The sequence below is a fragment of the Nestor notabilis genome, unplaced genomic scaffold (genome assembly GCF_000696875.1).
Source record: "Nestor notabilis isolate BGI_N333 unplaced genomic scaffold, ASM69687v1 scaffold21445, whole genome shotgun sequence".
Lineage (NCBI taxonomy): Eukaryota > Metazoa > Chordata > Aves > Psittaciformes > Psittacidae > Nestor > Nestor notabilis.
Genome location: NW_009929277.1, coordinates 60785 through 86901, shown reverse-complemented (window position 1 = coordinate 86901; position 26117 = coordinate 60785). Strand labels below are relative to the sequence as shown.

General features: G+C 42.2%; 1 protein-coding gene across 1 annotated transcript; it reads left to right on the top strand.

Annotated features, from left to right (window-relative positions):
* Positions 1-1032: 1032 nt before the first annotated feature.
* On the top strand, positions 1033-24373 carry LOC104406041 (syntaxin-binding protein 5-like; the record flags this gene model as incomplete). Its single annotated transcript, XM_010014913.1, has 7 exons — positions 1033-1203; positions 16762-17001; positions 17949-18309; positions 19233-19398; positions 21693-21804; positions 22411-22631; positions 23955-24373. Coding segments are annotated over 7 exons (1313 nt in total), but the record flags the coding sequence as incomplete, so codon positions are not given.
* Positions 24374-26117: the final 1744 nt, after the last annotated feature.

Here is a 26117-nt window from a genome sequence, read left to right as displayed (position 1 = left end):
ATAGTATTGAGCTTCCATAGTTTTGAATAGAAATATTTAATAGTGCTTGCATAAATCGGAGGGTTTGTTATGCTTATTAACTGCTGTTTACTTAAAGTTTTAAGTATGAATGACCTGCTGACCAGAACTAACTCGTTATACCTGAGTGTGTACCCTATCATAGGTTGAGGGGAAAATGGTGTTCAGTAATTATTCTCTTGTTGCATTATCCAACATGAGAGGAATATTGCATGAATGTTTTATAGTCCAGTACAACCCACTCTGATCTAACCCTTAATCAGTGGATTGTTGCGCTTTAAACACCTGTTGCCAGTGAGGAAGAACAGACAAATGCAGGCAGAGTTTTAAGTAGATGTGTTTTGTTTCTCACCCCATCAGACAGCAGCATGTGCTGTGCTGATTGACCATGGTCTCTAGCAGGGGTCCAAGGACTTAGCCTCATATCTTTAGACCTGTAGCAAGCAAATCAATTGTTCAGCAGTCATTTTTCTTAGCAGTAAAATAAATCTATGTGGTATATGAAGACTAAAACACTTAGCAATATTATGGCTAATTTTATAACCTGACTAGTGGTGCTTCAGTGCCTGTTTCATGCAGCTTTGAGTCAGGTAGGGAAGATGTCTGGCTCTAAATTCAGTCCTGTAGTTATTACACATGGAGTTCTTTATGAGAACAAAAAGGAAAGATAGTTTTCAAATGTGTTTGGTATCTGTGAGGAGACACAACATCAGGGGTGACATTGTTACCAGCAGTATCTTGATAAATTGCCAGTGTGCATAGGTCAACAAAACACTGTGGGATCTGCAGCTGTAAGAACATGTACCAGTTCTATGTCCCTTGATTTTGATTTTTTCCAAGTATATCTTAAAGATATGGTGAGTTATTCTTACATATACTTGCTGGGTTGGTAAATAAGTAGTTAGTCCCAGATTTGATTTAACCCATTCTTAAATATCAGAACATACATCTCTCCTCCATTCTGAACTGTCGGAGCTGGCACTTTACCTGGCACTTGTTGCATTCACCTTCCAGATCACGTGAATGGTCACTGTACAAGTCCAACATCCCATAGCTGCAGCTCAGGAAAACGACTTTCCAGCGCAGACGTCTCCAAAGCCAACCGCCGCGGGCCTGGGCGGCCCCCATTCAGGAAAGCACAGTCTGCAGCCTGCATGGAGATTTCTCTCCCCGTCACCACAGAAGGTGGGTGGCAGTGAATATTCTGCTAGGTATTTGTGGATCTCTCACCGGGTGCAAAGACAAATAAGTTTTGCACGATCCTTGTCCTTGCCCTGAACTGCTGTGTTCATCTGACTGTTTAGAATTAGAACAACCCCTGTGTGTTAGTGCTGTTACTAACAAGCCTGCTCCTGAGCTATGTGCTGCCTAGGGATGCAGTATGCTGTACCTCACCGAACTCTCACAGCCGTCCCCTCACCTGGATGGATCGGGTGCCATTGTTCATAGCAGCTTGTGTACAGTGATTGTGAGAGCTGGTAGTACTAATGTTTTAAGTTCTCGTTGTCTCTACTTACCAAGTCTGAAAATAAGTAAGATATTTTTAGAATGTGAGTTCAGGCTTTGCACAGTTTTCTTTCTTTCTTTCTTTATTGGTACGGAAGACTCTCTAAAATTCCACAATTCCTGGCCACTGTTTCTGGTGAAATTATAGCCCATTATCTGATCAATTTCTTTTATTTATGATAAGTTTCTTCTTCTAATGCTTGAAAAACAGTCTTCAAATCTTGATCTACCCAAGTGCAGAAACTGGATGAAGCTGGGATACACAAAGTGGCAATGCACTGAACTTCAAACTTAGCAGAAGCCCAGTTTAATTTTAGCAGTGGCAGCTGTTTCACTGCAAATCGTTTAAGTAGAAGCATTCAGCTGATGTGTTTTTCTTCAAACTTGATAGTGTTCCAGCTCTGCTGGTGGTATCCTTGACCCTTTTCTCCCATGCTTCCAGTTCCCCCGCATTCTTGCAATAGAACAATGCACTGTCTGTGCAGAAAAGCTTCAGTGTATCAAAACCTGAAAGAGCACAGCATCAAAATAATGGCGTAGAACAGCAGTGTTGGTTGTATTCCTTTTCAGTAAGAGGTAAAAATTTAGTATTTAAACAACAGAAGTTGCAGTTTATTATTTTAATAATAAAATAATTAATTTTAACAATTAAGCCTTTTAAAAATGCAGCTTTTTATTTTAATCAAGTTGCAGAATAATTTCCTAAGTGCCTAAGAGATAATAATCTCCTGTGGCTGTTTGGGCTGTAGCATGGCCCTGGACCCCCTGTGATACTACAAATGATAGTCAATTGACAGCACCATGACCCTAGCCCTCTATCTTGTAAGAGGCATTTGTATCCTAACCTTCCTGCCTGCCTGCAAAGGTGTATGCACCACAGAAGTTCTTTACAGCTGGAACTTGTACTCCCTCATTTTGCTGGTTGTTAATTGTTAATGGGGACAGAGCAAAAGAAATTGTATCACTCAGCATCTAATTTTGTATTTTTAAATGCAGTTATTACAAATACCTTTGTTACTAGTGGAAAATGGCTAGAATCTGTGATTATTATTTATTTTTCTATTTATAATAATATAAGAGAGCAAATTCTTTTTTGGCCCTTCTGACTTACGTGGAGAGCATACAACAAAACAAATACTGTCTATGTGTGTGACCCTATAAGAAAACATCCTAATTTGGCGTAGAAGATTCCAAGATTATGTTCTTGTCTGGAATGGAGCTGATATCCTGAAGTCCATTGCAGTGTCCTCTAGCAGCTCCTTCAGTTTTATTTAAGAACAGCATTTACCTACATTCATTTGTGAGATACAGAGCAAAGCATGGTTAGAAGCTCTCTGCAAAATGGCTCTGCTCACTGAAGGTGTTACTATCTTTCAGCTATGTCATTAGGTCTCTGTTAGAACTGACCTCCCATCACCAGAGGTTATCACACCAGGACAGATACTGGAAAGATAAATCCTTTGAGTTGTTAATTTCTGCTTAAGTACAGAAACATTTAACTTAAACAGCTTTCTATATTGGATTACATTATCCAACTTCTTTTGCACTAAAGCAAATGAGAAGTGCCCACATGATCTATCCGACTTTACTGGTTTAGTATTAATCTAATACAGAGAAACAGGATCAAAAACTTGTGTAATAGTGACATTTCAACTGACATTGCTGTTTCTTCAGTGACCATCCGATGATCTCTTCTTTAGGAGAATGTTACAATGTCATGGGCTCTTCAAAGATTCATGGGGTAAACAGCAGAAATGCTAAATTGCACTGTAGGCTGTGTATAAGTAAGAGTAATCCTCAGCAATCAGTTATAAGAAGTAATCCTGTTTAAATACCAAACCTACTATAAATTTCGGTTTTCACTTGGATTATTTAATGGCTCCTGTGTGAACATTGCACTAAAGCAGATTTACAGAGCTCTGAGACGTTTATAAATTCCTATGCATAAGGGCAGTTTTCATCTGCATAATCACCATTTTTTCCTCCACATTAGTTATTGATGATGTTCATAACATAACTCTTTAATCTCTCTCTCTTTATGCACCACACAGGTATGGTAAGTACCATTGTCATATAATAGCTCGTGGTGGAAAATACATCACTGCCACAGTGGTTTCTATTGCTGTGTGTTTTTCTTCATCCTATGTAGTACCAAACTCTTCTGGAATTCTTGTATGCAGATACTGCTGCAACATCAACACTACTTGTACATAACCGGGCCATGTTACCACCTAATTCTGATATGCTGCTTCCTTTCTTTTCCCTCCCACCCTCCCAGAGTAAGTAGGGTCACTGACAGGTGGAACCTTAACCCGTTAAGGACCCACTGACCCTCGTGTACAAAACATTTATTAAGACAGTGATACTTTTGATGGTATGATGATGATTTCTGTGTCATGAAAGATACCTATCAGATTTACTATTAAGGTATATTTCTTTCTAGAGATAATCATATAACTTCCTTTCAGGGGTGAGGAGTAAATAAAGTGACATAAGAATCCCTATTTAAAAGTATCAGTGGTGTTACTTAAATGATACTACAACTCTTACTAATGTCAGTGAAATGAGTGTTGCAAGAAAGAGCCAAACAGTCTTTAGAATAATTGATATTAACATGTAATGTGGTGGAGCATGGTTTGGGTTTGTTTGTATTCTGTGGTATTCTAGCTCTACTAACTGAGCTGTCTGGAATGACTGACATTCCCCTGTTCTTCATGCATCTTGAATTTCCAGACATGCTGCTTTGGCGAGTGGTTTGGTTTATTTCTGAAGGTTTTTATACTAAATTATATGGTGGAAGGAAGGTGGCATGATCCTTGAAAGAGTCTTCACTTGGGTATAAAGAGGAGGTGGAGGGAGAAGGAAGATGAGGAGTTAAAAGGCTTGAGAAAGAATATACTGAGAATAAGCATTCTCTCCACAATGTGCCACTGGCTTTAATCTAAACTTCTGGTTGGGCTGTTCCAAAATAAAATCAAACAATCCTCTCTGTGCTAGGAATGTATTGATTACTTCAGAGCATATGCTGCAATAAACAATAGATATATTCCTAAGAAATTATTTTTCTCTATATATATTCTCATGTGGTGAATCAAGATACACATTTTATGTCCTTGCTTGAGAAGGTAGTGTTTCAGGTTAGGATTTGGTAGGATTTTCTTATTCTACCTGAGTAGAATTTTGATGAGAGATTGCTCTTGCAGCAGTGTTAAGCACTTTTTATACATTAAAACTAAAATGTGCCTTTGTGTGTGGGTAAATGGTTCTTACCTTCCCTTGAGTCTGTCCCTGAGGCATTGATACAACCTAGAGATTTTTTAATAATGCATGCTTCCAGTTCCTGCTATTTACATCCTCTCCTAATTGATTTGATTACAAAGATAATACATTTTGGTGACTAATCATAGGATAACTTTTAGAAGAATAAATCGGTCTTCACCTCTCACACTGGGTTTCAAAAGCTACTTATTTAAATTTGATCTTTTCAGTGCAACAGGAACTGTATTTCCAGCATTTTCATCAAGTGTATTTTCAAGCAATTTTCACACAATAACTTCTTCTGACTTCATTCCTGTTAGCTGATTGTCAAGGTTTTGCTGACTCTTACCTCTTCATATGTGCAGAAGGATTCCTGATATAGAAAAGCATTTTTAAACAACATCTTTGCAATGATGAATCATAGGAAGAAAACTGAGGGAGGGAGAGTGTCTAGTTTTCTGCTGGTCTAAATATTGCAAACTGTTCAGTTTTATAAGGTGCTGATACTTCTTCCATGCTCGTAGAAGAATAATTCAAAAGCCAAGTAACAGCAGCAGAGACGTGTCTTTCAATCATGGGTACTGTTACGGCTTAAACCTATGACTTTTATCAGTATCCTCATCTAACACTGAAAAACTTGAACAGCTCTACAACTTTTTAAACTCAAGTAAATTTTCTTCCAAGCTAATGATTACTGCTATTTCAGGTTCAAAGCCTGGGTTTATTTTTTCCCCAAAAGCACTGGTATTGAGATCGAATAGCTTGTTAGGGTTACATCTCTGTCAGTAATTAGCCAGACATTCAATACAGCACTTCTCAAATGCCATTTATGCTATTTAAAATGTTACCTGTTGTTCTCTGGCATCTTCTAGTTTCATAAATGCAGTATTCTTATGCTTTACTAGTGAATTCTATAGTTGCTCAATATTCTGTGGAATTCTAAAAATTCTCTAATTTTAGCAAGAAATTAGAACTTTACAAGATCTTAATAGCATGTTCTTGATTCTGAACAATCTTTTTTTCAAACACTTTTGATTAAGCTGTTTCTTCCTTGTAATAATATAAGAAGTTGTTTGCATTGTAAACAAAACCACAAATACAGGAACTTATAAATTCTCCACTTCTTCTAGTCCTTTTTGACCAGGCATTTTAGAGATTTTAGGAGTTAGTGATTATATGGCTGTAGCCATTTGCACTGGTTGTGTCTTGGCATGTTCCAGCTCTGACCTCTGACTAGTACCCTATTTTATCTGCAGGTATCCTCACAGAAACATTGGAATAAAGATTATATTAACCTTCTGTTTAGCTTCTTTGGAGGAACCGTGTACCCCTACTTGGTTTGCCTTCTGCCCTGTGACATAGATCCAAAACAGTGCATCTCAGTCGAAGAGCTAATAGTACATAGTTGTTAAAGCCCCCTTTCCATCTAGAACAGCAGAGATCTCAGCCTGGTAAAGAATTTCAATGTAGATGAATAGGCCCGAAACACCTGCTCTTTTTCCGGATAGGAAAACAAAAGCTGTATTTCAGTCAACTTTTTAATTGTAATTTTAGATTAAGGAAAACACTGACGTTAAAGAATAAAAATAAAAGTGTTGTGGGAGGGAGGGAACTCAGTGTGGTTACACTTGTGTAGCTGGAGGGTACATGGATGTGTGCACACATATGGTAGGATGCGGTCCTCTTTGCTTTTATAACTTAGAACCAGTTCTGAGAAGAAGATTTGATACTTCTTGGTTGTTGCTTTTTTTGTAAACATTCTCCTTTCTTAAGCAAGTTTGCATTCTCCAAACAATTCTCTCTGCTATAACTCGCTAGCTGCCATCAAAAGCTCGTGTTGGCAGACTCTGCCCTTTTTAACTCCTTGCCTGCATTCACACAGAAATTGGGGCATTCTGTGTATGTATGTCCATAGTCCACCTGCAGTTATATCATACCTCTAAGGAAGACAGTAGAAACAGAGTGGAGTTTTTCCTTTGAAATATTGTGTTTGGAAATCTATTTTCTCTCAAGAAAACTGTCTTCCTTTTTCATTATTGTTTTTTTCTCCCATTATGTAGTTTTTAATTAGTCCAGCTTAATCTCCCTTGACTAGAAAGGCCATTTAGGTCTTAGTGCTAAAAACTTGCCTCCTAACAAGGATTTGCTGTGCATTGTAATTTGCTAGGAATACTAAGAGTAGAGTCTTTGAATGTGCTGTAGCTTGTCTTTAAAATAATTCAGTTTCAGCATTTACCTCAGCTTTTGGATTAATTCTTGATTATATGTAGTTAAAATTTGATACAGAGCACTTGAAATGTCACTGTGAACTGGCAAAACAAACCACTCCAGAATATTTAGTCATTATCTTTAATAACCTTATCAAAAATTCTATGGCAAGTACAATACAATTTCCATTTTAATAGAATAGATCCAATATTATTTTATATTTGAAGATTTTCTTTTGTATCTCATATAGGACTAAAAGTGTTTGGGGGAGAAGTTTTGTTTCTTACAGGATTTTGTCCAGTTTGTTTTGGAAATGGGTAGTATTTGGTGTGTACTATAAACTTCTTTCATTATTGAGAAGTATTTGTGAGGATCACCATAAGAAGCCTTGTAGACAGCCTGGCAGAGGCTTCCAGATATTTTTCCTCATAGATTTTGGTATAGGTTTTGGTGCTGAGTTTTTTGAGGCTTTTGGTTAGGTTTTTAGATTCAGCAAATTTTCTGTGTATGTATGTCAGCCTGTTCCTTTGGTCTGTTGTTTCTATGACAAGGTTTCCAAAGTCTTAAGATTAATCTGTATTTAATCAGTATTAGCCTGTAAATCTGTGCGTGAAGCCACAGGCAAGGGATGAAACTTGCTTTCCAAGTCCAATATGCTGTCTTGGAAATGTGATACTGGATAGTTATCTTATAAAATGTCTGCAGCCTGAGGAACCAACCTTAGCTGATGTCATCCTGCATGTTGCAGGATATTCTCGCTGTGGTATAACCCCAGCCAGCAACTAAGCCCCACACAGCCAGTCACTCACTCCCCTGCAGTGAGATGGGGGAGAGAATCAGAAGATATTCTGGCGGTGTTATACCCCCACCCAGCAACTAAGCCCCACACAGCCAGTCACTCACTCCCCTGCAGTGAGATGGGGGAGAGAATCAGAAGGGTAAAAGTGAGAAAACTCATGGGTTGAGGTAAAAGAAGACGATTTAATAGGTAAAGCAAAAGCTGTGCACACAAGCAAAGCAAACCAAGGGATTCATTCACTCATTCTCACCAGCAGGCAGATGTTTAGCCATCTCCAGGAAAGCAGGGCTCCGTCATGCATAACAGCTACTTGGGAAGCCAGAACTTTGAATGTGTGTCCCCCCCCCACTTCCTGCTTCTTCTGCCAGCTTTATTTGCTGAGCGTGATGTCCTATGTCATAGAACATTTCAGGGTTTATCATTAGCTCCTTTTATCTTGGGTCTGCTGGCTCTGAAGCCCACACATGGGTCTGAACTAAGGGGCCTAGAAGATGATTACTGCAGTTCTCAAAGGTAGTGGTTCCTGTGCCTCCATGGAGAGAAACGACCTGATGGTTTGATCTAGAAAAAGACTGAAGAAAAAGGACAAAATTATTCAAATGCCTGGCAGGGTACTGCAGAGAGGAAGGGAATAATCTGCTGTCCCCGGCTGCTGAGAAAAGGACAGGATGCAATGGACATAAATTACTAAGGCAGAGACGTGACTGCAGGGAGACAATCAGAGATGAATTTTTATCACAAGGACAGTTAACCACAGAAATGGATCCCCTGAGGATGTTATTGCATGTGAAGCAAGTTTTGAGAACAGCTCATATTCCCCGCTCTCACTGCATTCCTTTCACCATGCCTTTCCATATTGCAGAGTGAATGATTTTGGTAAACTTCCTTGCCCAAGCAGCCAGCCAAACTGACACTCACCTGATCCGCTGGGCATGTTATAGTAATCATGGGACCACATTGCAGAAGGTCCCTAGGTAAAGAGTATTATAATAAGAAATAACTTAGAGGCACTATGGTAAACCACGGTCTCCACTAACTGCTCAACTGCAGAGAAGCAGATAAAAATGTTGCGTAGATGACCTGTTCTATAAGTAGATGGTCTGTTTCTTACTGCAGAAAGCATTATCCAAATAAAAAAGAAGTTATTAGGAACTGAAATTATTTTTTCCAGTATTTAGCAAAATCACAGCACTTCTGCTCTAATGGGCACTGCAAACTGAAAGTTTTCAGAAAAGCAAATTCTGCACCAAAAAGGCAAGTGCTCCATGGAAGGATATTACAGCATCTTCTGTAAGGTTTTTATACCCATTTCAAAGTATTCCATTTGAACACTGAACTATAAAATCCATAGGTTATTTTTGAGATAATGTAATTGTTTTCAGAAGTTACTTGTCCATAGTGTTAAGTTCTTTTTCAGTTGTGATGGAGAGTGTGTGTGCTTGTTTCTACTGAAGGTAAAATAAAATCTCCCACTGCAAAAAGCCAGTGGTGCTGTTGTCGTTTAGACTGAATCATAATCTTTACTGGATCTAACCACTGGCTTAAGGTTAGATCAGATGTTTAAGTAGCATTTAAGTGTGTATCCACGTCACTGTGATCACAACAGGGCTTTCAGTACCCTCTGTCCCTGGAAAAAGCAGTGGAGAGAGGTTGTCTATAGACTTGTGGTTGTCTACAGACTTGTGAAAAAACATGTCCCAGGAAAGGCCTGGGAAGAAATGGAGAAGAGCCTTGCATGGATGCAATGTGAGCTGCTGGTGTCTAAAATCCAACTCTGTTGGCCTAGATAGAGTTCATGTTTGGGTTTTTTTGGAGTACATTTTCTGTCAGGTTCTACTGGGATGTTAGGGTCCACTTGGTTTTTTTACAAGAATCTGCAATTTTTACTTGTTTTTAAAACAACCAACTAATGAAAATTTATATGTTCTTACTTCATTGAAGGGTGATTCAATTTTATTTTAAATGAGGAATTGATTCCAAGTTAAGCTTTTTCACCCTGTACTCCAGGCATGCAGAATTGTCACTGCATGCTCAGCTTTAACATTTCAGTGCTTGCTAGCAATCACTTTAGATGAACATAAGCCATTTTTCTACATCTGAAATAATTTTGGAAACTTTTTTGGAAGTGGGACACACCATTAGGTGGTTCCTGGTACTTCTGTGGCAGAAGGGAATAGGAGGTGGGCTGTATAGAGAACTAGGGAAGAGTATAGGAATATCCTGAGATTGTTCATTATCTCATAGTAGCTGTTCCAATGGGTTTTTTAAAAGGAAAGCTTTTCTAACTACACTTCAGTTACACAAGCAGATCTGTGAGGGGGATGGGGTGGGGTGAGGTGACTAAAAAGAGTCCTTTAAAATGCTTTCACTTGCTTTGTTGTAACTGTCTTGACTTTGTTATTGAATGAACTCAAGGTTTTTCTTCTATAATGCCTTTTGTGTCCACTTTATTCTTGGGTACTTCTACATATGAAAGTTATACAACATCCTATTATCTCCCAAACCATCAATGTTACAAAAGTTGCTTCAGCAGAATGGATATTTTTAGGTTGAGATTTAAGTTTTAGAGAGTTGTGATGTCTTTGATTAAAAAATGTGTTTCCAAACTTATACCAAATTGAGCTCTTAGTGATCTGAATGTGAAGACAGTTTGCTTGTGGAAGTCAAGGGAAGTGATTCATACAATTGAATATGGAAGTTTGAGAGATTGCTTACTGTAAGGATCTCCTGCATTTTTAACTTTCCATAAAAAATGCTTATTTCTACTTCACTTTCAATGTGAAGAATAGTTCTGCCCTAACAGTTCCCTTCTGGTTCTTAAAACATGTTGAACTAAAACCTAAGCCTGAACTTTACAATATCTGGAAATAACAAAATAAATATCCAAGTCTGGTGACTTGAATCTATTTTCTCTTTCAGGCCTCTATTTGCCATCATTTACATCAGTCTTGCATCATTCATGATTCCATGAAGCCATTCTGATTACACTGCTGTAACTTCAGGGCAGTACATGGCAGAACTTTTTCCAGGGAGGGTCAAGCAGCTCACAACTGTGAGGTCTGTGTAAGAGCAGACACAACCACCCTGGTTTGAATGCTCTGCAAGCTTTTCGACATAGTTTTAGGGAAACTTATTTGATTTGCTCCAGTAGGAAATCATTCACAGAAAAATTCCAGATTATTACTGTGCTGTTTGTGCTTTAAGGCAACTTCTGCTGTTTTCTAGCAAACTGCTTTATGTGGAATGTAGCTTTAGAGTGGTGCTGTTAAAATGTGTTTGAAGATGTTTTTAGCCAAGTAAACCTGCAGTGTTCTTAACTGTGTGAAAGCCCTGCAGCGTTACTTCCTGCCCCTTTCTCCTCTGTGTTGCTGAAGCATTGCCATCAGTAATCTGGGTCAGTCTCTGTGTCTCTCTGATGTTACTGTCTGCAAATTAATGTTTGAAGTATAATTCCTTTACTGTACGTTCACACTGGCATTCAGAGCTTTGCATGCTTTCCTGACTAATCATTCTAAAAATGACAGATTTCTCTTAAAATTTTCAGATGATGATCCTTGAAGTGGCAAATGTTTTAATAGCTTCATTAGCTTCTGTTAAGTCTAGTATTTGGGATTAAAACTTTTAAAAATCTCCAAGTGAGAACATCAACCATTTAACTTGGTTTCCAGAAAGTATCGGTTTCCATATTAAAAAAGGTCAATTTTTGTATATGTTTTATAAGCAGATCAATTACTTGGTATGTTAAAACTGGGAAAGTACCTAGAAATAGCATCCAAGTCAATTGCAAAACCCTTCAGTAATGAATTCAAACATTTGCTGTGAAAATACCATCTTTGTCACTGATAGATTTTTAGGGGTTTTCTCATTCCTCATAACAACTGATACTTTTCCTTTCATGAGTCCTAACTTTCAGAAGAAAATTAGTTTATGATCCTGTGTTAGAGCTAACTCCACTATTTTGAAATAGTCACAATGAAAATTTCTTGGAAAAGATAAGTGAGGATGTGTTCCCTTTACAAAAAGCCTTTGCTGCAGCTGAGAATAGAGGAGGCGGAACATTCTTCTGAGGATGCATCCATATTTTTATTAATATCCTCCTTCCTTTATTTCTTTTTTTTTTTTTATTCTATGGAAAGTAATGAAATTCCATGTTTACTGCTACTAAGCAAAAGGAAGTTTAAGGAAAAAAAAATTCTGCAATCTTGAAACATACGGAATCATTTACTCACAGAATCCCAGACTGGTTTGGGTTGGAAGAGACCTTAAAGCTCATCCAGTTCCAACCCTCTGCCATGGGCAGGGACACCTTCCACTAGAGTAGGTTGCTCCAAGCCCCTGTGTCCAACCTGGCCTTGAACACTGCCAGGGATGGGGCAGCCACAGCTTCTCTGGGCACCCTGTGCCAGCGCCTCAGCATCCTCACAGGGAAGAACTTCTTTTAAATTCTCAGAAAAGCCCCAATCCCTAAATTAAATCTTCTCCTCAGTACCAGGGATCTGCAGCGGGACACCTCTGTATTGCAAGAAGAGAGTAGGGCAATAACTGCTCAGTGCTGCTTTCGTATAAATGTCTTGATGACGGTTGGCTCAATTGTTCTTGTCCTTTTGCAATTCATGCATTCTGTGGCAGTAGGTTACATCTCCAGAAGGGCAATGCTTCAGCAATTACATCAAATCAGTAAATTCTCACACCACGAGCATTACTATACTGCTCACACATGGATGAACAAAGGTAAGACCCCAAAACACTGGCTTCGTTTTTATCCTAGCATGTGAGTTGAAGTGTCCTGTGTGTTTCTGTCAGTGAGTTCGGTAGGAGAGGGTTTGGAGTTGCTTTTAAATCAGAAGCCTTCTATTTGTGTGCTGCTGCTCATGGCTGGAGTTTAACAATCAGTCCAGTGCTACCAAGGAAGTTGCTTCCTGAGTTTCCATCTGCATCTCACTAACCCAAACCATGCATAGGACAGGACTGAATGAAAACACCTTGAAGAAAGCAAGACTACTAGTGGTGGTAGTGGTGGTGTGTGCTTTAGACCCACGGAATGCAGCTTTTTAAAATGCACTGGCTGCAGACGATAATGCTTTTGCTCAGAGCTGCTCATAGTCTTAACAGCATGAATAGCAGCATCTCCCAAATGAGAGTCACATGCTAGCTCCCAGGGGATGCTGGACTGGTCTGATGGTGCTCTCAGCCCCTCTGCTGCTAGCTTCAGGAGCAGCCTAGAGACCTATTTGGAAATCCAGGTCTGCAAGAGGAAGAAGAGGAAAAAGGACATGGTCATCTGAGAGAGATGGCTGGGTGGGAGCAGAGGGATCCTGGGAGTTGGATATGTGCCTCTCGGAGAAAAGGAATCCTGGACTCTCTCAAAGCAGGAGGCAATTCAGAGGTGGGAGCACATTTATGAGGAAGTGTCGTTTAGCAGGATATTCTGCAGAGGAGGAGAAGAGGGAAAGAACTGAGGAGCAGAAAAGTTTCTACCTTTCACATACCATCATCCTATCCCCTTACTGAAGCAGGGAGTCCAAATAAACTTTGTCTGACCTAGGTTACAGGGAGTACCTAGACGTGGTACTTGTTCAGACTCCTGTAGAAAGATGCTGTAGCTGACATTGTTGCTACACTCAGCATGCAGTGAGAGAAAAGGAAAATGTAAGAGAAAACCTGGAATACGGCACTTGGGTTAAGGATTACTACAGATTAGTAGTGTTCATACAATTCAACCTTTAAACAATGGGACATCATTTTAAACCATAGCAATCATGCTAGGAAAGGATATGGCAAGTTTTAAGATCTCCCAGAGAAAGTGTTTTTATATTTCTCCAGAACACAGTTGGGTGGCTTCTAAATAGAGAATTTGGGGTAGAATCTCTCTGAGAAAGGAGTCCCAGGGTTTGGCCTAAACTAAATTTTATCCTGAAAGAGGAAGAGACATCTACCTTGCTTTAGAGCTAGCCAATAAAGGCACACAGTGATTGCAACCTTTCATGGGGTTTGGGTTGCTGTTCACATATGTTTAATGACATCAAAATTTGACATGTATCGTGCTGGTCTTTAGAATTCCAGTTTAAGTAAGTGGTGCATTTAATACAAAATGGCACAGTGTGTTCCCAGAAGTGTCCCGAAGGTTGTCTGTTAGTGGCAGTTCTGCAAAGATGTATTAGTTAACTGTACTGCACAGGAGTGAGGAACATTTCTTGTTAATTTAGGGAGGGAGAAAGCTTGATGACACATGCAAATGGCACATCATATATTTTAAGTTCCGTGTATGTCGCCCACACTAACTGCATTTGTCCTTTCAACATCTTTCTCAGTTTGAGCGCCACCATATTTGAATTCTATGTGACTGTGATATTAATACACCTGTTAAAGAGAAAATGAATTACATAATAACATTTTCTTTAAAGTAGGTATCCTTTGGGGGTAAAAAATATATATATAAATATATATATGTGGATCCCTGATCTCTGCCTTGAAATTACTGTCTTCCCCTTCTTTACCTGGCAGCTGTCACTGTGCTTAGGAAGGAGCTGGGCCAACCAGTCCACTGCAGGAGAAGTACAAAGTGCTTGGGGTTATGGGAGACACTAATTCTCAAGGTATTAGAAACTGTGTTTGCACATGAATAAACAATCCCAGGTTTATGCAGATACATTTATCAGTATTGAGCCACAACTAGAGAGCTACAACAGTGCCTACATGAAGGTGAAGCAGGGTGAAGGCAGCGCTTGGAAGGTCAAGTACATATGAGTTTCTCTTCCATGAGAGTGCAGGGGTGGCTGTTCCTCTGGAGCTCCTGTTTGACAAGTGTCCTGGGTTCCCTCAAAGAATAGAAGCTGGCCCAAGTGTGAAACAGCAGCAGGAGAATCTGCCCCCCCATTCCTGAGTGCCACCTTTTAAGGTAGCATACATGGTAACACTTGGTGTGGTTCCAGCAGTGCTTTGCCATGGTTGTGTCCAGTCTTTCCCAGGTAGTTGCTGTGAAGAGGATAATTTCAAAGCAGTTTACACTGAGTCATCTGGGTACAGGAATGTAGTGCTGCAATGCATGGTGTGAGCAAGAGATTCACCAGCGAAACTGCTGCTTCTGGGGGAGAGCTGGAACCATACATACAATATAAAGCTTAGCCCAGTGTCCTGGGTTCAGCTACAGCAGTCATTTTTTCTCCTTCTTAGTAGCTGGTGCAGTGCTGTGTTTTTGACTTTCAGTCTGGGAACAACGCTGATAACACCGATGTTTTTAGTTGTTGCTAAGTAATGTTTACTCTGACCAAGGACTTTCTCAGTCTCATGCTTTGCCAGAGAGGAGGGGAAGCCAGGAGGAAGCAGAGGCAGGACACCTGACCCAAACTGGCCAAAGGGCTATTCCATACCACAGCACGTCATGCCCAGTATATAAACTGGGGAGAGTTACCCGGAAGGCCCAGATCGCTGCTCGGGTCGGGCTGGGTATCGGTCGGCGGGTGGTGAGCGGTTGTGTCCTCTCCCCTTGTTGTTCCTCTTATCATTATTATTGGTAGCAGTAGTGGTTTGTATTATACCTTAGTTACTGGAGTGCTGTTATCTCAACTCGTGGGAGTTACATTCCTTCGATTCTCCTCCCCATCCCTCCGGGAGCGGGGGGAGGAAGGAAAAGGGGGGGAGTGAGCGAGCGGCTGCGTGGTTCCAAGTTGCCGGCTGGGTTTGAACCACGACACCCAGTTTTAAGTTGGAGTACATGAGAAAGTCCTTTTCTAATTTTATTCTTCAACCATGGCAGAAAGTGTTCCTCATTTTAGACGTTTCTACTGGCTCTGAAAAGACAGCTCTCTCTTCTGAGCTATAAGAAGGATCATTTCATAACAGACACAGATCTACAAGTCTTTTATCTGAGGTCCAAGAGCTTCAACTATTTCTCCATCTCCAGAGCCTCCTGGTCCTCTAGTTACTGTTGCAGAAGAGTATGTGAGGTTTTCAGTGATCTAGCCGTATTTTTGACTACAGGCTAGCTGACAGCACAAATTGTTTTGCAAAGACTGTGCTGGCAGCCAGCCCTACTCTCTTCATCCCTCTGACTCCTCTACTCTTCAGTAACCTTTTAGCCTCAGTGTGCTTTATAGCCTCCAGTGCGTGGCCACCGACAGCTCCTGCTAATGCCAGGAGCTCTCTTGCATAGCTTTGTGCTTCCTTCCTGGCACTAGGCAAAGCAGAGCAGAGATCCTTAGCCCTACAGCAGCTAGACCCTCTTTGTTGTTATTCCTCTCTGAAAAGCTCAGAGAGAGTCTCCAAACCTATGTATTTGCAGTGAGGACAATACGACTCTGCCTCCAGCTGGCTCCTGCTGTTGCCTGCTGAAGCTTAGGCAGAAAGATGAACCAGTCAGCCCAGGCTCACCATGCAGTTGGTGCCAAGGGCACAGAGCAGATTTCTCACTTTGCTCCCTGGGAACACAGAGTTGATTTCTACCCCAGGATGGTTTGGATGCTGGGATCAGTTTAGCAATCTTTTCCTCAGAGAGCAGTTATTAACAGCTTGACAATAAGCAATGGCTATGAACACAGTGCTAGAATGTCCTAGCAATGGAAACAAGGACAGAGCAAAGGACACATGCTCTGAAGTTGGTAATGGTGTCCCCCTTCGTGTCCTACAGCAGTGAGATACATGGATTAATTTAAAATGCATTGGTAACATATGGGTCTAAAATTATTCCATGCTCTTTAGAACAAGTCCTTTGAGCTAGGGCTGTTGTAAATTCTAATTAGTCTATGCTAATCTCCATAATAAGCAGCTATTTCTAATGCAGATCTAACTGATGAGGTCTGACAGCATTTTTCACACTTACTTATACACTGGCAGCAAGCTGGTATCAGAATGTTTGCTCAGGTTACAAAAACTCTGTGTTTTCTATACTCTACAGGGAGCTTGTATTTGCTGCAGGCTTGTGCCTCTTCGAGGATTGCCAGTTTATGCCTGTTTGCTTGTATTTATTTATGCAGAAAATAGGGAAAACTCCTTCAGCCGTTCCCGAAGCTCCAGTGTGTCCAGTATCGACAGGGACTCCAAGGAGGCAATTACTGCTTTGTACTTCATGGAGTCCTTTGCCCGAAAGAACGACTCTGCTGTCTCTCCATGTCTCTGGGTTGGAACAGGCCTCGGTATGGTCTTAATCCTCTCCCTTAATCTGCCTGCTAGTGATGATTTACGGCAGTCAGAGCCGGTCATGGTGTCGCCAAGCGGTAAGAGTGCAACTCTTTTCCTGTCTATTACCTTCCTTGGTACAAGGGAGGAATAACTGCATGATTTTGTATGGCCTTTGGGGCAGGAATTTCTCAATACATGTATGAAGCAATGGTCACTCACTGCACAAAAGGCACATGGGTAAATAAAGATGCTGTGGGAGACCTGCAGCTTCATGAACTGAGATGCTTCAGTTGTGTTAGTTCTGAAGAGTACTTTGTGCCATGGGCAAAGTTGCATGTATCTTGTGAGGACAGGGAAATTAGCAGAGTTCCTTCATATTGTGAAATTACAGTCCTGAGTAGCAACTCTGATCCTATAGCAATCCTATCCGGAATGCTTTGTTTCACTGTCTATTTATCAGCTGCAGAGAGGCAGAAGGGAGTTCAGGAAAGGAAACAAAAACGTTGGCAGGTTGAGGTACCAGGAGAGATCCTTGGCTGAGTGATTGACTGATGGTGTAACAGAGAGAACAGAGGGCTGAGAGAGGTCAGGTCTGAGGAGAGGCAATATGTGCTTAGTACCTTTAAAGTAAAATCATGACAAAAATCAGAGAATGTGGAGGAATAGAGGGTTTCCTACCCACCAGCTTCTTTAGAAGAACAATGCTGAAGGTCACCAGACTATGAGCAACAATTTCACTGCTAGGGAACAAATATCCTACTGGTGTAATGTAAAGATAACAGCCTATCTTTATGGTATTCAGTAGCATGTATTATATAGATTATTTAATATCTCTTGCCTAAGACTTTTTCAGTACTGGCAGCCTGTTTGTTGACCTTGTTGTATGGTCAGGAAGAACAGAGCAAGCAAGACTTGTCACCTTAGCTCGATGAATGTGTTTGTTTACAAGAGCTGAACATCAGCTGTGCTGCATGCGTTCACAGTGCTGACAACCAGCTTCGTTGTGGGGCCAGCATCAGTGAGAGGAAATTATGTTTTGCAGGCACAGTTCTGACGCTTAAAGGAGCTGTGCTGACCGTCGTGTGCTTGGACTGCATGGGGACATTGACACATCCACCGTATGAAGTATGGAGGGACCCACACAGTGCTGATGATGGTGAAAAGACAAGGAGAAGGAAGCTTGTCATGCATTCCCCTTCCTCCTCCCAGGATATGGGTGATCATCAATTTGCGGTCATTTGTTCAGAAAAACAAGCCAAAGTCTTCTCATTGCCTTCCCAAACATGTCTTTATGTCCACAACATCACCGAAACATCGTTTTTATTGCGAGCAGATGTGGTCACCCTCTGTAACAGCGTCTGTCTGGCGTGCTTTTGTGCCAATGGGCACATCATGACACTGAGGTACTTATCTAACTAATCTTGGGGCAAAACTAAGCAAAGAGGTGGCACAGTGCTGTCACGTTCCACTTGTGTTTGCTCCAGAGTGCCTGATGCTCTGCATTAACTCCCTGGTGGATGCATTTAATGCCCTGTCTTGCCACTGCCATACCTGTTCCTTGGCCTGTCTCCACACAGGGAGTTAAGGCAGTCGCACAGCAAAGCAAACTGTTCTTTGATAGCAGTTCCCCCCACCTGTGATGACTGATGGCTGATGATTTTTAACTATCATAAAAGAAAGCCCTTATAATTGCTCAGTTACGGTAGGTCAGGTATGGAGGAGGACAGAAAAACTTGGGCACAGAAAGAGTCCTGTTCATCCAGTGTGAAGCAGCAAGTCCCACTATTGCCATTTCAGAAGATTTTCTGCTCAGAGCACCTGGTTTCCCTTCCTTGTCACCTCCACCCGTGAGCTGACTGTGCAGTAGCCCTCTAGCTGTGCCCTCACCTTCTGTGCTCCCTTTTCCCAGCCAGGCCATTTACATTTTGGAAGTGATTTGCCAAAGTGGCAAGCCAGGGGAAGCTGGAGGACAGCGAAGGGGATGCCGGAGCAGGGCCTGGAAGCAGGGTCCATGCCCATGTGATAACTGGGGGCAGACGTTACCCTGCAAACTGCCCAGCCACGTGGCACAAGTCGCACACATCCCAGACCCGGACAGCAGCAGCAGATTAAGGGTTATTGAGGCAGCTGAAACTTCTTCAGCCAAGGATGCCAAGTATGGTGGGAAGGCAGCGTGCTAATGGCAGAGCTTTTCAGCTTAGAGCTGCACTTTAACTATTCCAGTTATGAAAAGCATAAACTTAAATGCTGGTTTAAAATGCAGCCCCAGAGCAGGTGTACCAGGAGTGGCAACCAGTGACTAACATGGGTATCTGCTTCCCGGCAGCTTGCCCAGCCTTCGCCCACTGCTGGATGTCAACTACTTGCCAGTAACAGACATGAGGATAGCACGGACCTTTTGTTTCACTAACGAAGGGCAAGCTTTGTATCTCAGCTCTCCCACAGAGATCCAGCGCCTGACTTACAGCCAGGAGATGTGTGACAATCTGCAGGTAGGGCTCAAACCCTTGCTGTGGTTGGTGCCTTTGTGTTTGTGTGGGATGGCTGGTGGCCTGGTGCATCAGGTGTGAATTGCCACATGTGCACTGCTGGATTTCAGTATTTGACGTGCAGGCTGTGCTGCAGGAGCAGGTCAGACATGCAGGGTCAGCACAGGCGTGTTCCTCTCCACTTGCCTTGGATGAATGATGCCAAAGCAGCTCTGTTGCTGTTTGAAAAGACAGTGCTTTTCATGGCACTGTCACCTTGCTCCTGAGCCTAAGCCTACACCTTGCCCACACGTAGCTGCAGTCTCTCTGCTGGCTCTGTACAGAGGCAGATTTGTGCCCACGTGGGACTCTTCACAGCCCAGTTCTCTAAGTCCTACCGTATGAAAGACCAACTGTTAGAAATGACTGAAGGGAAAGAAGGGGAAGCTACCCATGGGTAGCAGCTACAACAGTTGGTACCAGCATGTGTCCAACCACAGCAACTGCTTCACTGACAATATGAATTCTTTCCTGTATTATTAATCAGTTTTGATTTTAACTCTTAAAAATATCTGAATACCTGCAGCTTTCAGGAGATAGGTGGGAGCAGGAGACAAACCAGTGTGTTTAGCACCAAAAAATATGCTCTGTTTTAATCTAGTTTTTAATTATTTACCATTGTTTTTACTCCAATAATTGGTACTCCCCTTCTTCCACAAAAGGAAAGCTACAGAAATGATCTAATTAAAAGAATTAATTTGAGAAAAAAGTCTTTATGATGTGAGATTTCAGTTGGGGTTTTGGATTTGGGGTTTTTTTTTTACAATGAAAATGCAAATTAAAATTTCATTTACCGAAGAGGAGGAATTGTGAGAGGTTACAGGGAGAAAACGAGTAATAAAAGGGGAAAAAACGGGGAGGGTAAGCTCTAGGTTATATAATTAGCAATAAACTAGGATAGGAATATAAAAGAAATGGTCCTGCCAGCACTCATTATGCCCCAGGGAATAACATGTGCTGAGCTGCTCAACTCCTATCACAGCACTGCCTGTCTCAGGTATGAAAAAGCCCTGTCAGGAGCGAGCACTGCGCACAAGCTTTTGTGCATCAGAGAAGAGGCTGTTTTGCATGGAACCAATTATAAAATGATCAGAAGGTTTGATCAAGGTACCTTAGAACATGAACCTACAGTGAGAGGCTCTTACAAGCTACATTATTTTGTTTATTAACCTTAAAGCATCATACAACAACCAACCAAAGGGAAGCTCAGCCCTTGCTTCTCTGTGCTGCCAGGCTGTGGCTGCTGACACCTTGGCTTTTCTGTGAAGAGGGCAGTAAAAGGCTTGCCCAGTTGTCATACATGTACCCAGAGCAGATGACCCGGTGTCACCTCCTGCCTGGGAAAACAGGGCAGGCTCACGAGTGCCTCCGCTTGGGCTCTAAGGGCTGCAGTGATTTTTTCCCCCCAGAGCAGGTGACTGTGCAGAGGAGTGGAAGCACTGTTGCCCTCAGCGCTCACCCTGATTGGAGCAGAGTGCTCTGTGCAGCACAACAGTGCGTTGGGGCTTGGGTGAGCAAACACAGAGCTGAGCAACAAGGCAGCGAGTGTTCCCGGTGCGTGTTCCAAACACAGACAGGACTGCATGCTTTTTATCTCAGTTTAATTCCAGAGAGCTCCCTTTTCCCAGTACTGCTGCAAATCAATCTGAGCAGCAGAGCTGGTTGGGCCGACGGCTCCAAGGTCTGCCACCATGACAGTGCCTTCAGGTTATTTACTCATGGCACTGCCACCATGCACACCACCAGAGGAGTACCAGGGGAGGTTGTATGGAAGGCGGTGGGATTTTGCTTAAAAAAGGCCACAAAAACCAACCAGACAACAAACTACCAAACTCTGTGAGCTGCTCAGAAGCACTGACCTCAGGTAAGCTATAAAAAGAAAACAGGGAGTGACTGCCCTGCTTGTTTATTCAATTACAGTGTCGTCTCTGCTGTTTCTAAGCAAAATGTGATCTTATCACTGGTATTTACACTCTGCAGTGCTTATAGATTTTTTTTTTTCTCGGTGGTAATGAATGAAAGACTGGGCAGTGACAAACCAAGTCTCTCTGAAAGCATGAGTGAATCTGGCTAGTCCAAGTATTTGCCTGTCACGAAGCACAAATGCTAAGTACTCAGTACTGTTTGAACAACAGAACCTTTTCAGTCTAGTTGATTAGATCCAATGCATGTGGACTCATTAATGCAGATAAAGAAAACACCCAGAACTGCTTTCATCTCACTAATTTTCCACATGGACTTTTGTCTAACTTTGCTAGGACATGCTTGGAGACTTGTTTACTCCTGTGGAAACACCAGAAGCCCAAAACAGAGGCTTTCTCAAAGGACTTTTTGGAGGAAGTGGACAAGCTTTTGACAGAGAGGAGCTTTGTAAGTAATTCATTGGGGTTGAGTTGTTTTTCTTTCAGAAATTAATTTTTGGGATCCCCTGCCCTTGTCATAGAGGAATCATAGACTCAGACTGATGTGGGTTGGAAGGGACCTTAAAGCTCATACACTTCCAACCCCCTGCCACGGGCAGGGACACCTTCCACTAGAGCAGGTTGCTCCAAGCCCCTGTGTCCAAGCTGGCCTTGAACACTGCCAGGGATGGGGCAGCCACAGCTGCTTCTGTGCCAGGGCCTCGTCACCCTTCCATCGTTCCAGTGTCTCAGCATCCATTCATCGTTAACCTCTGAATGGAGTGGTACACAAGGTTCAGATCATGGATGAAAAAGTAAAGATGACACCATGAACAACGGAAGGGTCCTCAGCTGCCTCTCACAATTCCTTCACCTTGGCAGCTTCTCTGAAGCAACTGAGGACGGGGTGCGGCACGACTGTGCTGTAGCTGTGCACAGAGCAAAGTCTTCCACATGTGCCATCTGTGCACTGAATGGCGTCACTGCTGTGAGGCTGCAGCTCAAGGATGAGAAGCACTGACAGAGCCATGGCCAGGGACTCATTCCTCTTTCTTTGTCCGTTTCTCTTTTGCAGTTGGTGAGGCCACAGCAGGAAAAGCCTCTCGCAGTCTTGCCCAGCACATCCCTGGATCAGGTGGAATTGAAGGCGTGAGAGGAGCAGCAGGAGGCGTCATTGGGGACTTGACTCGTGCACGCATTGCCCTTGATGAGAGAGGACAGAAACTGGGAGAGCTGGACGAAAGGACTGCGAGCATGATGGCCAGCGCTGAGGCATTTTCCAAACATGCACATGAGGTAGGGGCCCTGGTACCGCACACCCAGAGCTAGGAACTGCCACCCTGCAACCAAGCTTTGCTTCCCTTTGGGAAAAACAAATATGGTTCTCCCAGTTCACCCAGTCATGTCGGTTTAGGTGCACTCATGTTAACTGGCACACCATCTTTTCTGCGCCCAAACAATGAGAATGCCCAAAATAAACTTCCATTGCACACGTCTTCCTTTCATGTTTTCTTAAATGAGCATCCATTGCTAGCCTCTGAATTTAGAAGATGGCACTTCTCATCTCTCACCTTTCTTACTCTGTTGGGTCTTTTTTTTAAGCTTCTCAGTGCAGCACATCTATGCAGTAGGGCAGAAAACAGGTAGGTGGATGTGTATACAGGAACCTTTACAGATCCGATTGGGAAGAGGAGGAGAACATTTCTTGCACAACACTGTGGTACAGTTCTATAGAATAGGGCTTGCCTGGAACAGACACTTCTGTGCTTAGAGCTGGAAATGGAAAGTTCTTCCATCCCACGCTGTTAAGGCTGGGAATCAACTACAGTGATTTTCCCCGAAGATAAAACATTAAAGAATACTTCTCAAAATGCATGGGTTTTATTTAACATGCATCACATCTCTGGACAAGACTTTTACGTTTTTATTGGCCTTTTAAGTCTGATAAAAAAAAATAACCAACAAAAAAACCCCAAACTCCCCCAAACTAACAGAAAGAATGGGCCCTGGAATGCAAATGTTTCTATGTTCAGGGCATATCTACTGTGTTCCATAGGCAAACTTCTTTCTATAAGGAATAAAAAGAAAGTTCCTGGTTATTCCCATAGCTCTGTACTTCTTGCAGAAGAAAATGAATTAAAGCTCCTCAGGAAAACTCTTCCAATGCCCAGCAAGTGCAGGTCACTTTTTAAAATTATTTTTTTAAATGTCACAATTAATTATGAAATTCAAGATGAGGCCTCAGTGGACTCGAGACCTGATGACGCTGCTGCTAAAGTACCGCACTGCTTTCCCTTTTTAACTTAGGGAGTTTGGGACAGTTACTAGGCCTAGGTCATGCGTGATACAGCATAGAATATAGCACAGAATCCCAGCCTGGTTTGGGTTGGGAGGGACCTTAAAGCTCATCCAGCTCCAACCCCCTGCCACAGGCAGGGACACCTTCCACTAGAGCAGGTTGCTCCAAGGCCATGTGTCCCGCCTGGCCTTGAACACTGCCAGGGATGGGGCAGCCACAGCTTCTCTGGGCACCCTGTGCCAACGCCTCAGCACCCTCACAGGGAAGAATCTTTGCAGAGAAGTGGTTTATATCACTTTGTCTGTTTCCTGTTTCTGCAGGTGATGCTGAAATACAAGGACAAAAAGTGGTACCAGTTTTAGACTTTCACAGAAGCTACTTGTGGCTTTAAGAACACTGTTCAGGGAAGCAGCAGTCATTCCCAAATCTACCAGTCACTGGCCAGAGACAGGTTTTTTTTCTCCTAGAAGATGTTTTCCTGTTGCTATTATTGGATTCATCACGGTGAGAATCAAGGAGAATGTTACAGACCATGAGATGGAAGCTGAAATGACGCGGGTCTTACTCCAGCAGCTGGCTCATGTGGTAGACAATTTTTTCCCGAAAGCATCACTGTGGCATGTAGTTTCTCAGAGGTATGAACTGTGGGGAGTGCATCTAGTTGAAAATACTCTGTACAAACTCAAATGTAATGCACTTACTTATAAACCTTTGCATGACTAATTGACATCTTAAAAAACAAAACAAAAAAAAAAAAAGAGAAAAAGAAAGCATGTTGTGACCGAAGAAAAATGGGATTTATTTGTATTCCAAGACAAAAAAAACAATCCAAACCAAACACTTAAATGGCAAAAATCTTTATTTTTTAAAAGTGACATTACAAGAAGTCGGTACATTTCAAGCATGTTCACTGTTTTCAACATAAAAATGAGTTGAGCTGCACCTTCTTATCTGCTGTTTATTTCCCTTGAAAACCCTTGCTTGAAATCAGTGCTCTCTAACTCCTACCAGAAGAGTAAATAAATTCAAAATCCTATACCCAAAATTTACAGATTTTTTTCAAGTAGCGAGACAGGCACTATCTGAAATGTCATGAAAACATGAGCATAGAAGGGTTATTTGCAATTCAGAGCACGACATGTCATCCTTATCTGTACTTTTAACATGTGCTCTAGATTCATCTCAGTTGTCCTTGAAGGGGGCTGTGACAGTTGTCATTCCCGTGGCATCTGTGTCACTTGGTTGCCTTATTTCCCAGTCACAGGAATAGCCAAATCAGCTTAGGAAATGGTGTCTTCCAAGTGAAGAAAGGCAAGATGGGGAAGCGCAGCCCTGTCAGGTTCTTCTGGCAGAAGCTGCTTAAGCAGCTTGAGCACCAGTGATTCTTCTTCAGCGGTCAGTTGAAATTATGCTAAAGGAAACTGCATGGTAACCCCCACTAGGGCTGGGGCAAAGATCACAGCAACAAGACTAACTGATGGGCCAGAGAAGGAGCATGGAAAACAATTAGCAACATAGACATATAACGCACCTATAAATGACACCATGGGTGAGCAGCACTTGATATTCTGCTCACGCTGCTAAACATCATTTGCTTCTGCTTCAAAGTGGCTTGTTTGGTTTCCATAATGAACTCTGCAGAAAAGTCCCCAACCTGCAGCTAGAAAAAAGAATGGTGTGTGGAACCTACTACCTGTCTACGCCACTAGAGCCCAAGTCCATGAGTGTGCTACAAGAGCCTCAGTGCCACACAGGTCAACTATTAAGTTAGAAATTTTTCCAAGATTGGCTTGGAGAGAAGGCTTTGAAGGCTTGGTTGCATGTGCCTGGACATAGCTTCAAATCAGAAAAAGAAAGTGAGGAAAAGGTGGAGAAGGAGCACTTAAAATTTTTCTATAAGCAAAGAATGATGTCCTCTGTCCCTTCATAGAGTCCTGATGGACACTGATGCAGAGGGGCAGCATCCCCCTCCTAACTGGACCTTGACTTCACTGATGTCTCTATCATCTTAGTGTTCAGATGATGCCCTTCCCCTATCCTTCCTTTTGTTACAATAAAATGGAGCCTGGGAAAGTGTACAATCCAGAAGCCTGGCTTTCACCATCAGCCCAGCTGCACAAGTTAAAGGGCTAGAGCAGATCAGAGGTTTTAAGTTTTAAATTCATATTGTAGCACCACAGCAATGTCATGCTTTGCAGGATTTTCACATTTTTCTGTGGGCAGAATCAAAACAATGGCCCTGCCAAGTCAAGCTCAGCTGGGACTGAGCCTCAACAAGTTCCTCTCTGTCATGGAGGAAGCTGCTCTAAAATTGTTAGAACCTTTGAAACTTGCTGGGAAAAAGGTCAAAGCCCAAGTACTGTCTGGGTTTCTGGCAAGGGTAAAGGAATTGGAGTTGTCCACAAGCTTAGAGGATGTCTCCGAGTGTTTGAGGAAACAGCAAACTCACCACCCTGATGCCAACATGAACTGGGGAACTACTG